This window comes from Arvicanthis niloticus, chromosome 23 (assembly GCF_011762505.2).
Source record: "Arvicanthis niloticus isolate mArvNil1 chromosome 23, mArvNil1.pat.X, whole genome shotgun sequence".
Lineage (NCBI taxonomy): Eukaryota > Metazoa > Chordata > Mammalia > Rodentia > Muridae > Arvicanthis > Arvicanthis niloticus.
The window spans coordinates 37,750,527-37,764,802 of NC_133430.1; the positions used below are offsets into that span (position 1 = coordinate 37,750,527).

General features: G+C 35.4%; 1 protein-coding gene across 20 annotated transcripts in view; it reads right to left on the reverse strand.

The window, feature by feature from the left end:
• Positions 1–14,276, reverse strand: part of Gphn (gephyrin) — a 410,619-nt gene that overhangs the window by 194,627 nt on the left and 201,716 nt on the right. For all 20 annotated transcript variants that reach the window (XM_076921909.1, XM_076921924.1, XM_076921922.1 and 17 more), the window contains one exon: positions 11,410–11,504. In XM_076921909.1, the coding sequence (XP_076778024.1) occupies positions 11,410–11,504 (95 nt within the window). The remainder of the gene's footprint in view (positions 1–11,409; positions 11,505–14,276) is intronic.

Here is a 14,276-nt window from a genome sequence, read left to right on the forward strand (position 1 = left end):
GAAGGTTAAGGGAGAGGAAAGGGGAGGGATGAAAAAATATAAGTATAAGCCAGCACCTACCTGCCTTTTCAATAACAGGCTTTTCTTTTTTTCATCCCAACTGCAATTTCCACTTCCTCCTATCCTCCTATTCCTGTCCCCACCTACCTGAACTCAAACCCCAACCCCATCTACCCCTCCTCTGTTCTCTTCAAAAAAGGGCCAGACTCAATTGATATCAACTAGTTGCAGTAAGACTAGACACCTCCTAGTCTATTATGGCTAAACAAGGCAACTAGATTGGACAGGGAAATTTCTGCCACACAACTTAATTATATAGTATCATCCCTCCCCTTTCCTCTCCCTTTCCTAAATCTATACTTTTTAAAAGATTAAATACCCTTTTCTATACTTTATTAGCAATAGTAAAGCACTCACTGAATAATATACATTAAAGAATGATTTATTCTAAGGTTTTTTGTTGTTGTTTGTTTCTTTTTTGTTTGTTTGTTTTGGTTTTTCCACTTGGGAGGACAAAAGCAGGACCAGGAGTTCAAGGATGACTAAACTAGGTTACATGATACCTTGTTTTGAATAAACCAAACCAAACCAAACCAAACCAAACTAACCCAAAACTTATCTGAGGGTAGGCATCTTTCAGTATCTTCCTTTGCTTCTGTCTTATGACACAATAATTACAATGCATTGTAGCGTGAGGTTCTTGAAACTTAATCGTATTTGTAATTTACTGACCTTCTTGGATTTGCAGATTCATGTTCTGTCAACTTGATGTCCATCCCTACCTCCATCTCCCTTCTTCTCTAGGCATATATGTCTGCTGCATGTCCATAGGTACTCACCTTCAGGTCTGGTTTTCTTTGTTTCTCAGAATAGCACACTCAAAACTGATTCTAGATCCCTAAAGTTAAAATTTTACCTTGGTTCTTGTACTTGTCAAATTCATAGTTTATTCTTGGCTTCAAAAAACATTTTCTGAAACATACTTTTGGTCATACATTGTTTTCTTGATTTCATAAATATTTTTGATTGGTTCTTTGGTCACCTAAGGATGGTTGTTTTAAAAAGTCTTTTCTAGTAAGTTCACCATTTGGTCTTTATCATAAATATTTTGTCAATTGCTTGTTTTATTTGAATGGGCTATATTTTATCTTCATTGTCTTATGTTTATTAAAAATAAAGATTTAAATGTTACAATGTGATAACTTAAGATATGAGTATTCTTTCCTCCTAGATTGCTACTAAAAAAATATATTATATGCACTTTCTAAGTTGAAAAGCAGCCTGAGGTGTAAGAAAGGCTTGTTCAGGTTTTCTCTGAGCTTGCATTTTCTTCTATGTTTACATGGTGATTTTTCAAACAGGTTGGTTCCTTGTGCAATTCCTAATACTAAAACAACTAGCTTCCCAAAAAATAATAAGAGAAAGACATTAAGGAAATCATAGGCACTGTCCTTATTAATATCTTCTAAGGCATTAAAGCCAATAGAAGTTGACACTGGAAGTCAGTGGTTTATACCGAAACTTCTACTATATAAAGCAGAAACTTACAAGCAGCATACAGAATGCCAAATATGCCTGGAGGTGGTAACACATTCCTATAATCCCAACTCTCAGGAAGCAAAGGCAGGAGGATCTCTGTGAATTCAAGGCCAGCTTGGTTTACAGAGCAAGTTTTAGGAGAGACAGGGCTATACAGAGAAACCCTGTCTCGAAACACCAGAAAAGAACAAAAATCCCAAATACTTGAAGGCGTAAGTCTTTATTGCTGACTTCTACAACTTGTTCTATGGTGTAGTTAATCAAACTTAGTCATAATTTTTATTATTAAAACTTTCTTTGATGGATTTCTGAATATTGAACCATCCCTGCATTCTTGGGATAAAGGAATCCTACTTGATCATGATGGATGGTTGTTTTGATATGTTTTAGATACGGTTTGCAAGAATTTTATTAAGAATTTTTGCATGGATATAAGGGAGATTGGTCTGAAGTTCTCTTTGTTGTGTCTTTGTGTGGTTTAGGTATGAGTGTAATTGTGGCTTCATAGAAGAATTGGGTAGTGTTCCTTCTGTTTCTATTTTTTGGAAAAGTTTGAAGACAATTGGTATTAGGTCTTCTTGGAAGGTCTGATAGAATTCTGCACTAAAACCATCTGGTCCTGGGTTTTGTTTTTGTTTTTGGTGGGGAGACTGTTAATGACTGCTGCTATTTCTTTAGGGGTTATGGGACTGTTTAGATGGTTTATCTGCTCCCGATTTAACTTTGGAACCTGGTATCTGTCTAGAAAATTGTCCATTTCATCCAGATTTTCCAGCTTTGTTGAGTATAGGCTTTTGTAGTAGGATCTGATGATTTTCTGAATTTCCTCAGTTTCTATTGTTATGTCTTTCTTTTCAGTTCTGATTTTATTAATTTGGATACTGGCTCTGTGCCCTCTGGTTCCTTAGAGGTCTGCCAGAGCCTGAAATATTACAGAGACAGATGCTCATAGCTAACCATAAAACTGATCATGGGGTTCTCAATGGAGGAGTGAGAGAGAAGACTAAAGGACATGAGCATTATCAAACATCTCTTGTCTCCATGGGGAGAGCAACAATAGCAACCAACCAGAACCCCCAGGGTCTAAACCACCAGCCTGGGAGCACATAGGGAGGGACTCATGGCTCCAGCTGTATATGTAGGGGAAGATGGCCTTGTTGGGCATAAGCAGGAGAGGAAGACCTTGGTCCAGTGGGGGCTGGATGCCCCAGTGTGGGGAAATTCGTGGGTGGGTAAGGGCACATCCTCATAGAAGCAGGAGGAGGAGGAATGGGATTTGGGGTTCCTGGGTGGGGTGGGGGAATGGGAAAAGGGGATCACATCTGAAATGTAAATAAAATATCTAATAAAATAAAAAGAAAAACCAAAAACTTTCTCTGATAACTGCAAAGTTACAAAAGAGTTACATTAGAATCTGCCAACCTGAATAGTCGACTGATTATATCTGCCTAGACAGAGTAATCAGCCCTTAATAATTCTGCAGCACTAAGGTCTGTCAGATGATCCTGGGCCAGAAGGCAGAAGAACAGATGCTCCAACGTTTTGAAGTAGAGCGAGTGTCCAGGTGTTCAGAGGTCTCTATAAATTGGCTAAGTTTTAGAAGCTATGCTTTGTGCTTCCCACAATTATAGTTAACTCAGTCATTCTGGATTTCTGACGAGGTTGAAAACTTATAGCTATTTACCTTGAGAGAAAAGATCTGAGTGGATGGTCGGCAGCTGACATTCATCCTAAAGCCAGGTTCAGAACTAAATGTTTCAGTCAGGATAGATGACAGAGGTGCTGGTTAGTCAACAAAAGGATGGACTGGGTAGTAGGACTATCTTGTACCTCATTGGTACAAATTGGCATAATTATGCTCTAATTGTATTTTGAGAGAAAAGTTTCATTTTAACAGGAAGGGTGATGTGTAGGAGGAGCTAAGGTGGGAGGAGTACTGAGAGGAAGAAAAGGAGTAAGAAGAGAAGAAGAAAAAGGAGAAGAGAAGCTAGGTGATGAAAGAGAGAAAGAGGGGGAGACAGGGAGGCAGATGTTCATGTATCTCCACCAGTCAAAGATAGTTGTTATATCTAGGTTGGGTAGTGGGTTACACCTCTGATTGAACAATACCAAACTTACAAAGCTTATGATTAACATTTTTTTAAAAAAATGTATAAATGCAAAAAGAAAAAGGGGACATGGGATAGGGGTTTTCTAAGGGGGGGGATGGGGAAAGGGGATGGCATCTGAAGTATAAATAAAATATCTAGTAAATGAAAAAAAAACATAAAAGATGTGACCTAAGTAAAAAAAAAAAAAAAAAAAAAAAGAATCTGCCAACCTTTGGTTTTTCTATCATTTTTTAATAATCTAAGTATATCTGGTTTGGGTGAAGTGAAAATTAAAGCTCTTCAAGATAGTAGTACTATTAATATCAATTATTTAAGATAATCCATACTATTTTAACATCACACAAATTAATTCACTAATACAAAGATGAAAGTTTAGTTGATGTTATTCTTTTGACATTTTGTTTGCTTGTTTGTTTCTCTGTGTAATTCTGGCTTTCTTAGAACTTACTCTGAAGACAAGGTTGGCCTTGAACTCAAGAGATCCATCTGCCTTCTGCCTCCCAAGTACTGAGATTAAAGGTGCATACCACCACTGCCAGGTACTTTAGACACAATTTAAACTAGCATTAATATGAAAACTTTTGGCAACAAAGGGAAAAAATTGTATCCTCTACCACAAACATTGAACGTGTTTATTTTTATGAGTATTCGTATTTTGCCTTCATGTATGTCTGTACACCACTTGTTTGCCTGCTGCCCACAGAGGTCAGATTTCCTGGATTTGGAATTACAGAAGTTTGTAAGAAACTATGGGAGTGCTGGGAATCGAAACTGGGTTCTTTAGAAGAGCCAGTGCTCTCAACTTCTGAGAACTTCAGTGAATGTGTGTGCTAGAGGTTTTATATTTAGTTTCTGACCAGATTAAAGCACAGAGACCAAGTTCCCAATTAAAAAATGATAAAATATATTAGTTTTATGCTTTAATTAAAAACTAATTAAAGATTTCATATTTTATTATATCTAGTAACATACAGAAAATTTTATGCAATTGAAAAATAAACCAAATACTTAAACACAATTAGAAGATGCGGTACACAGAATTACAATAGTAAATCTCTTTGTAAAATCAAGAACTAGGTCTTATATTTTTATTAATTATCCATTGCTTATAATTTGGATATATATCAGTGAAAAACTTGGTAAAGGACTGTTGGGGGATGGTTTTGTGCACTCTGTACCCAGATGCTCAGTACTGTGCCCAGAGACCTGGTTGCATTCAGGACATTAGCATTATCGAACATCTCTTGTCTCAATGTTGTATAAACATTATTTGTCATCACCTCTCATTGGTTAATAAAGAGCTGATCAGCCAATAGCTGGGCAGGTGAGGAAGAGACAGGACTTCTCATCCTAGAGAGGGTATCTAGTGAGGAAGGGGGGGAGAAGGGATGGGAGGGGAGAGAGGAAGGGAGGGAAGAAGGGAGGGAGGGAGAGAGGGAGGGTGATCTGTCATGAGCAAGTGCCCATGAAAGTTGCCATGAAAGAATGGATGAAGAAGCAGGATCAGCCAGGGTGAGACTAAGATGGTACGTAATGGGTCACATGGCTGGGCAGCAGGCAGCCTAACTGGGTTAGATTATGGTTAGAATCAAGGAGTATCTGCCTAGCTATAGTGCTGAAGCTTATAATAAACATAAAGTCTGTGTGTCTTTATTTAAGAGCTACAGCAGGCATAGAAAGGGCTAGGTCCTCTATATTTGGCACCCAACATAGGGCACAAGCCCACCATCCTGGGATTAAGAATCCTATGCTCTATCAAATGAGCTAGCTAGGTACTACTCCTAAAAAACTAAGTAGAGATTGTAAATATGGTTAGAATTGATAAAGGAATTGGAAAAACCAAAAAAAAAAAAAAAAAAAAAAAAAAAAAAAAAAAAGAAAAGAAAAAGAAACAAACAACAACAACAAAAAAAACCCCTTAGAATAAATCATTCTTTAATGTATATTATTCAGTGAGTGCTTTACTATTGCTAATAAAGTGTAGAAAAGGGTATTTAATCTTTTAAAAAGTATAGATTTAGGAAAGATACATGCCATTATACGCATATAAACTTGTCCAACTATATGCTGTAACTTGACCAAGGTTAAGGATGTAAGGTCAAACATTGCTATTAAGGCTGTAGCACACTCTGTTTCCCTGGAAAAAGAAAAGCACTCCGTATGAAAAGCTGAGGAGGTGAGAAGAATATATTTTCCTTAAGTCTTTTGCTGCTTTCCACGAAAGGTGTTATAATTGTAAAGTGATATATAAAAGCAAAGAGAATTAACGCTATTTAAGAAATATCTTTTTCTTACACATAGGTTAAGTGGAGGTGAGGGTCCCTGGAAATTGGAGTATATGGAAAAGCTTGTGGAGCAGAGTGATGGAGAAAGTGAGATGCTTAATAATAAGCATGAACTAGCAAAAATTCCTGGATCAACCATGAGCTGTGAATGTGTGTGTGTGTGTGTGTGTGTGTGTATGTGTATGTGTACACACACACATACACATATATTCACAGTATATAAAGCTTGAAAAATATGAGAGACTTTTAAAACGTAAGTATGATATATACATGCACACACAAGTACCACTGCTCAAATATTGTACTAATTCACGAAGACTTCTGGACAGAACATGACAGTACAAGTCTCAGATACTTTTCTGTCATGGTTATAATACAACATGAGAAGGCAACTTATAAAAGAAAGGGTTTTTTTTTTGAACTCATGGTTTCAGAGGAATACAAGTCCACCATCATCAGAGTAGGCATGCCAGCTGGAGCAAGAAGCTGAGAGCTGACATATAAAACCACAAGTGAGAAGCCTAGAGAGCAAACTGGAAATGGTATGAATCTTTAATCTCATAGTCTACCCACAGTCCCATACAAGGCCACATCTTCTAAACTCCCCTCAAAGTGCCAACTGGAAATCCAGTACTCAAGTGCCAAAGAATATGGAGGACAATTTGTTCAAACCACCACAGTATAGTAAAGATGTTTGGAATCAATACTCAAATACATTGGTTGTTAAAACTAATAAACATTATCCAGAGATTTAAACTGGGATATTTTATTTAAATACTAAATTCAAAATACTGAGAATACTATCCAAAATTAGTCAACAGAACCAGAAAAATATGTTCTTTTTTTTTTTTTTTAATGAGGGAAAATCCATTGGCACCAACCCTAAGGTAAGCCATATGTGGGAACTGTCAAAAAATAATTTTTACATAGCTAATATAAGCATTCTTACATGACATAAAAAAGTGAAATAAATATAGTCAAGAAAAGGATATCATGGAAATAATCTAAATGGAAACTTTAGAATTGAAAGAAAAATTTATATAAAGTTAAAATAAAATTTCAGCTTTAGAATTGAAAGTTTATTTGAGCAAATCTGGGCTAAACTTTTTTAGAAGGGTAGGTGGCCCTATCCCTAAACTGGGCTGTGTCTAACATCTGCATTTGGTCTCTATAGGTTCTCCCTCCACTTTGTTGGGTATTTCAGCTAATGTCATCCCCACTGGGTCCTGGGAACCTCTGGCTTTCCTGGCCTCTGGGACTTTCTGTTGGCTACCCTGTTCTCCATCCCCCAATGCTACTCACCTCCGTTCAATTTCCTGACCCTCTGTACATCTCCCCTCGTCTCTTTCACACCTGATCCTGCCACCCCCCCTTTTGACAACATCACTGAATATGTTTGAAGGCAGAATGGAACTGAGAGAGGGATGACATCAGTTAATATAAAGATATGTCATAGAAATATTGTGAGAAAACAGATCAAAAGTAGATCGTAAAGAATCTTAGAATATTCATTATTAACAGATTAGATTTTCATGTCAGGAGTCATACTAGACAAGAGACTGAAACTTGTACAAGGAGACCGACCCCAAAACTAATGGCTAACAGATTTCCAAATCTGACAGGTATATGTTTCTAGGTTCAAGAGTCTCAGTGAACCCTAAAGGGAAATCTTAACAAAACTATACCCAGGCAGAGCACCACACTGTGGAAATTAAATATGAAGAAAAAAAAGATCCTCGAAGTAGCCAGAGAAAAGAAGTTATTGTATATAAGAGACAACAATTTAATTGCTTAATATTTCCTTGTAAATTATGGAGTCAGAAGATGGTGGAATAAAGTTTTTGTTTTGTTTATATATAATGAAAGAAGAGAAAATCCAACACAGAATTCTACATGCAGTAAAAATATATTTCTTTAGTATAAAGATGAGATGAGGAGATATGTCTGGAGACACAGTTAAGAAAAAAACTTTTGCCAGTGTATCTGTAAATCAGAACTTTCAAATAATGGCAACAGACCAGCATGTAAGTCTGGGAATCAGCTGTTGTTCCAATCACTGTACAGTTTAAATCATTTGATGCAAAACACCTGGTGTTGGTAACACCTTCACTTTATAGATGAAGAGGCTAGCAAGAAGCATTGTAGAATGCTCTGAACATGTGTGCCAACTACCAAGCCATTTGTACAAAACAACACACAAGTAACTGTGATCAGAATCAGCATTTGAAAGAGATATGAGTGACAACTTATTTTATCTACATATCACTCTCTGCAAGGTAAAGTCCTCAATGCATCATTCTTTTTAGGAAGCAAGACCCTTAAAACAGAGGTCAAAGACTAATGTTATGTGCCCATAACAACAAACCTTTTCTAAACTAACTTACTTTCTTTCCTCCTTCCTTTCTTTTTTTCTTTTATTCTTTCTTTTTTCCTTCCTTTCCTTGCTTCCATTCTCTCTCTTTCCTTTCTTTCTTCCTTCCTCCCTTCATTCTGTTCATTCTTTCTTCCTCCCTTCCTCCTTCCCTCCCTCTCTTTTTAAAATTTATTATTTATTTTAGTTTAATACTTATTACTTTTCTGGTAATGTTTTGGGAGCTGAGTACATAAAAATGAATAAGATAAAGATCTGTTACAGATGGGTGTCCTACAAACTAGGCAATATGAACATTTAAATAATCATAAAAAGCATGACATGTACTGTAAGAGAAGTATGCCCAAAGCCAAAGTGATGAAAATCAGATGCTGTAGAAAGGTACCAACACTCTAATCACACCTGTTATTGAAACATTCTTAAGAAGGCATGGAAAAGCAAAGAAAAAGAAAAACAAAACAAGCCCACCCCCCCCAAACACTCAGCAAAATAATCCCAGTGTTTTTATGACATATTTAATGGAACCTGCTATATCCATTCAATATTTGTAAAAAGATCTTACTTAAATCAACTATGAACAGAAAGGTTTACTACAATGGAATATTACTCATCTTTTACGAACAATGAAATTATGACATTTGAAGGTAAATAGATGGAGCTGGAAACATTCATTCTCAGTGGGAAAACTCAGACCCAGAAAGACAAATGTCACATGTTTTTTTTTTCTCATTTGTGAATATTAGGTTTGAATCTATAGATATGTATCGTTCATTTGGAATACCCATAGAGGCCAGGAAATTATTAAGGACCAATATGAAGAGGTATTCAATAGAAGGGAGACAGAATGCTGTGGTGTAAAAGGATAAAAGGAAATTAGAAACTAGGAAAGAATAAGTTGAGTTAGAATAAAGGAGAGCTGGGTAGATGAGGGAAATTGATATATGGATGCCTACTACCCTATAATGGGGCAACAGTTTCCCTACTAGACAAAAGAGACTAACAGATAAAAATTCATGTCCCAGGAATGGGCAATATTTTTAAGAGTTATTGGCCAATGAGGTCCCAAAGACTCCCAAGCATCATAGACCATTGTCAATGTTGCTGGTTACTTCCATCACTTGATGCTGAAGATATCCCAGAACATGATGATATCAAGTTGGCACAGATCTGGAAGCTTCAAGCCTACTAAATAGCTTTTATAGTGCTAGTGGGTACTATAAAAGCTACAAGAGGAGAAAAGTAAGCATCAATCTTTTTGAGCTGGGAACCCAATTAGCTCGAATATTGCCTGGCCTGGCAAGACTATGCCTACTTTTGCAATAGTGGCATCAATATCATGGAAGTAACTAACCACTTTCTGATTGGATTAAAGGACAGATCCCCAAGATAAAGTCCATATCTAACATCATTACTGGGACAAGAACCTATACCTAGATAAATAATAGTTTATTTAGGTAAGAAACTAAGTAAGAAACTAGTATCATTTGTTAAGTAGGCATTGTTTTAAACCAACTCCCAATGATATTATACCCATAAATTAGGACATTTCTCAAACTTCATCAGAGAATGTTTTCTTGCATTAGATGATGAGCAACACAGAGATCCACAATGGCCAACAAGCAGAGAGCTGTTGACAAGTGACAGTAGAATGGTAGCGTGCTCAGGGATCATTGATACAGACAGAATGAAGAGAAAGAACAAGCCAGAGGCAGTGGACAGATACAAGGAAATGGTGTCTTCTGGAAACAGCAGGGCATACCCTCATATGAATTCAAGTAGTATGAAAACATGAATATGATCAGTGCAAGTTCAAGCCAAACCAAATCTAAGTGTGAAGAGGGGAGTTGGGCACGAAATTCCACCCTTAGATGAAAAGCTATTGGCAATTCTCAGTTGTTGAGAGAGGGATAACGTGGCCCCTGGTAGGTCTACTATACTCCAGTGGCAGGCCACACACAAAGAGTATTTGTGAGATATGTATTGGTGTTGATGAGGGTGAAAGACAATGTTAGGTGGGAAGGGAAGGGTCATAGATATTGGAAGAGTTAGTGGAAGGGAGAATATGATCAAAGCATGTATAAATTTCTTAAAAAGCTAATTTTATAAATATATAATATCTCATATTATTTTAATTTTATTTATATTTATTAAATTTAACATTATAATACTGTATATACATATGATAGTAAAGAGAATATAATAACTGATGATTCATTCATAGTTATAACTCCAATGACTAATGAAATATAAACTTAATCCATGGAAGAGGAAAACCATTTTGAATAACATTTAAATAGGTACCTTAGCTTTTATAAACATATTTCACACAAAATATAAATGGCTATGCTGATTATAAAGTTATAAACTTACAAAGTCATATTATTTTGGCTACTCTGAGATTAAATATTTATTATTTAAAGATCATTAAAAGAGACACTGACTAAATGAACAGCTTTATATTTAATGATGTGTATTATGCTCATTTATAGAACTATAAACTAAGATTTGCTAAAATATTAAGAAACCATCAGATAAGGTATAAATGCCACCAGCTATGCCAATAAAGCAATTTTAAATACACTAATTTAATATAATAATATACTGATTTAATAGAGCAATTTAAATATACTAAATTACCCAGAAACTATCAATATGAATTGAATTCTTTTTATGACTGCACATAAATATCCCTTCTTGTAAATTCAAATCAAAGTTCTTAACATATGAGATACGTGATTTTAATAAAATTTGCTGGTTCATTGCATTAAACTAGCACCTAGTTACAGTTAATAAATATCAGTTGGTGATTATAAATAATCACAAAAAGGATAACTTTACATTTTAACAAATTCAACTCTTATGCATTAGGACTGCTGACATTCAGAAAGTACCTAAAAGTTGAGCAAAAGAAAAAAAAAAAAAAACAAGAAAAAAAAGGAGGATCTGTTCAAGAAAGCTACAGAGACCAATATTCTTAACTCTGGATAAAACAGAATGAAGCTATCAAGTCTTGTGTCTAAAGTTTTTTAGATGTACTATTCTAGGGTACTGATCTATAGTCAGGAGGTTCACTTTCTTTGCAGTTTGTTGGTGGCTTTCTTACCTAGAGAGCATGCCCAGAGGTGTAACATTAAGTGATCCCATCAGCATTGCCAGGGCCATCCCTGGCGCTTCCCGTTCTATTACTTCTTTTGTGGCCTGTAATTAAAGATTAAATAGCAAACTGAGTGAAATAGCCAAAAAAGAATAAAGGCAGAGTAGTAAGATTCACTTTAAGATAAACCATATTTTGTAGTTCCTCAAACATTTAAATTTGTATAGTCAGTCAACTCAGTTTTTCAGGATCACTGAATATTGGCTATTGACTAGGAAAATACAAGGAATGTTACAAGTCCCATCTTATTCTTTTCTTCATAGTTTCAAAGTATTTGATAGAAAACCCATCTTCTCTGGTAACCTGAAGTCCAAACCAGGACACCTCAGATTGCTGTGACAGAGAGATCTCAGAAGTATAGAAGACTGGGCATTAGTGTTGGTTATTCTTACGGTTTTTATTTGTTTTTAGTTTTGTGGTGTTGAGGATGGAACCCAACACCCTGTGCATGCTAGGCAAGAACTCCCTTATTAGCTGTGGCACTATGCTATATCCACAGTTTGCCTATTATTATTGAAATAAAAATTACTTCTAAAATATATTCCTACTAGTTCTATGGTTTTATAACATGGTTAAAGGTACAAAAACATCATCACTTCCCCATAAACTAGCTGAAAAAAATTATAATTTCAATACAAATTAGCAACTAGGTTAAAAAAATAAAGTGATAGGATTTACTATACTAAGAGTTTAAGGTATGATATGGTTAAGGTGAAGGGTACTTAAACCAGGACTAAGTTAGTGAAGAAGACAGAAATATTATATTTTCTAACAATAGCAATATAAGCATACCTTGGAGATATTGCAGGTTTGGTTTCCGACTACTAACATTAAGCCAATAAAACAATGAAGCATATCATATGAATGTTTTAGTTTCCGAGTGCGTGTACAAGTTATGATTGCATTGTTGTTTAGTGTTTTAAGCATATCATATATTATACCTAAAAAGTTACAATGAAATAAAGTGTTGCAAAAGCATGTTAATCATCATCTGAACCTTTAACCAGTCATAACAGCACTTCAAGTGGAGCCCTTGATCTTATTGTCTGATCAATAGACATAAAAATAATTAATGAATAAGTTTAGACTACAGGAAGAATTACCAAATGCAACACAGAGACATGAGGTAACATATATTGGAGAAAATGGCATTATTATTCTTGCTCTGCATAGAGTTGCCTCAACTTTTAATTTACAAGACACTAGTATTTATGAAGGCCATACCCTAGAATTATAGATTAGTAGGTATGCTTGCATATTTAATTTAATGGTAAAGATAAACTTTAGGCTAAAGTTAGGAACAAAGCATATGACTTAACCCATTTCTAGCAATCTATTTCTACAAATGAAGGCAGTTACAATAACTGGAAATAACTAAGAAGTAAAACATGCAAAATCGAGTATTCTAGTATGCAGAAAACAAGCAAAATATAAACAATGACAGAATGAAGATAAGTTGTGACTGCAACTGCTCAACAGAAGTGAGTGATAGCTCTAAGTAAGGAGCATATACGGCTAATTGTTTTCTCTGAACAAATACTTGAAAAAAACCAGTTAAAGCAAATCAAGTATGTGTTAGATATTGACTGATAGTGTAATTTTCAGAACATATATAAATGGGTAATTTGTTCCTAATATGCATATAAAATATGGGATTCCTAGAACTGATAAATCTCCTGATCCACTGCACCAAGAATAGCATAATATTTAACAATAGCTAGCAATGGCTTCTTAATGTATTCTTCTTTAATGAAGGGGCACCACAGGCAGCAGAAAACAAAAACTTAACTTCAAAGTTTTAAAATGAATTGTTATTATTTAAGCTTAAAGCTGAAAAAATGATGAGCTGTCTACCTCATTTTTCATTACCTGAAACTAACCTATTCAACATAAAATTGAGGTCATATGATATGAGACATTATTTCTGTTATAAACTGCTCTGTTGAAGTTTAAAATTTCCAGGAAACTAAAAATCTAAAGTGCCCCCCCCCCCCAAATCAAGCAAATGGAAGTCGGGCATAATATGAAATGACCTCTTTAGCACAAATAGTATTTCATTGCCCACTTTAAAGATCACCATATAGGCACTGCTTAACCTTTAATGGGCTTGAATGCCGGGTTTGAATACAGTTTATCTCCCAAAGATACACATGTTAGTAGATTGGACCTTGGTGTGACAATGTTGAAAGCTGGTACAAGGGCAATGTGGTATCACTCCTGAAGTCAGTTCTTATGGGAACAAGTTATATAAAGAGTGCGCCTGACCTCTGAATCATTCTGGCTTGTTGGTTTGCCATATCATCTTCTGCATACGGCCATTTTCCTTTCTGCCTCTCTGCTATGCTGTGAATCATCTTAAGGGGGGCTTGCTAGAGGTCAACATTTAGAATCTTTCTACTTTAGACTTTCAGTTTCCAAAACTATGAGGTAAATACATTTTTTTCTTTGAAAGTATTCAATCTCTAATATTTTCTTCTACCAAAAGAAAAAAATACTGAGATACACATACAGATTATATACCCCAAGAAGAATGGCATATTTTAAGGTCAAGTAGAAAAATACCAACAGATAGCTAAGAGGGTGTATTTAGTCTAAACTCGAAAGACCAAGGAACAATACTTATCCACTTAGGAAACACTACTTATTAGGCATCCCTGTTTGGTAGTATTCAAAGGATGTGACAATTCAGTGACTAATTAAATAAACTGAGCATATAAGCTGTGACCCAGAGTTAACAATGTGAAAATTGCATGGAAGAGATAAAGCTCATTACTTTTTTTTAAGATTTTCTGAAATATATCACAGATTTTCCTAGA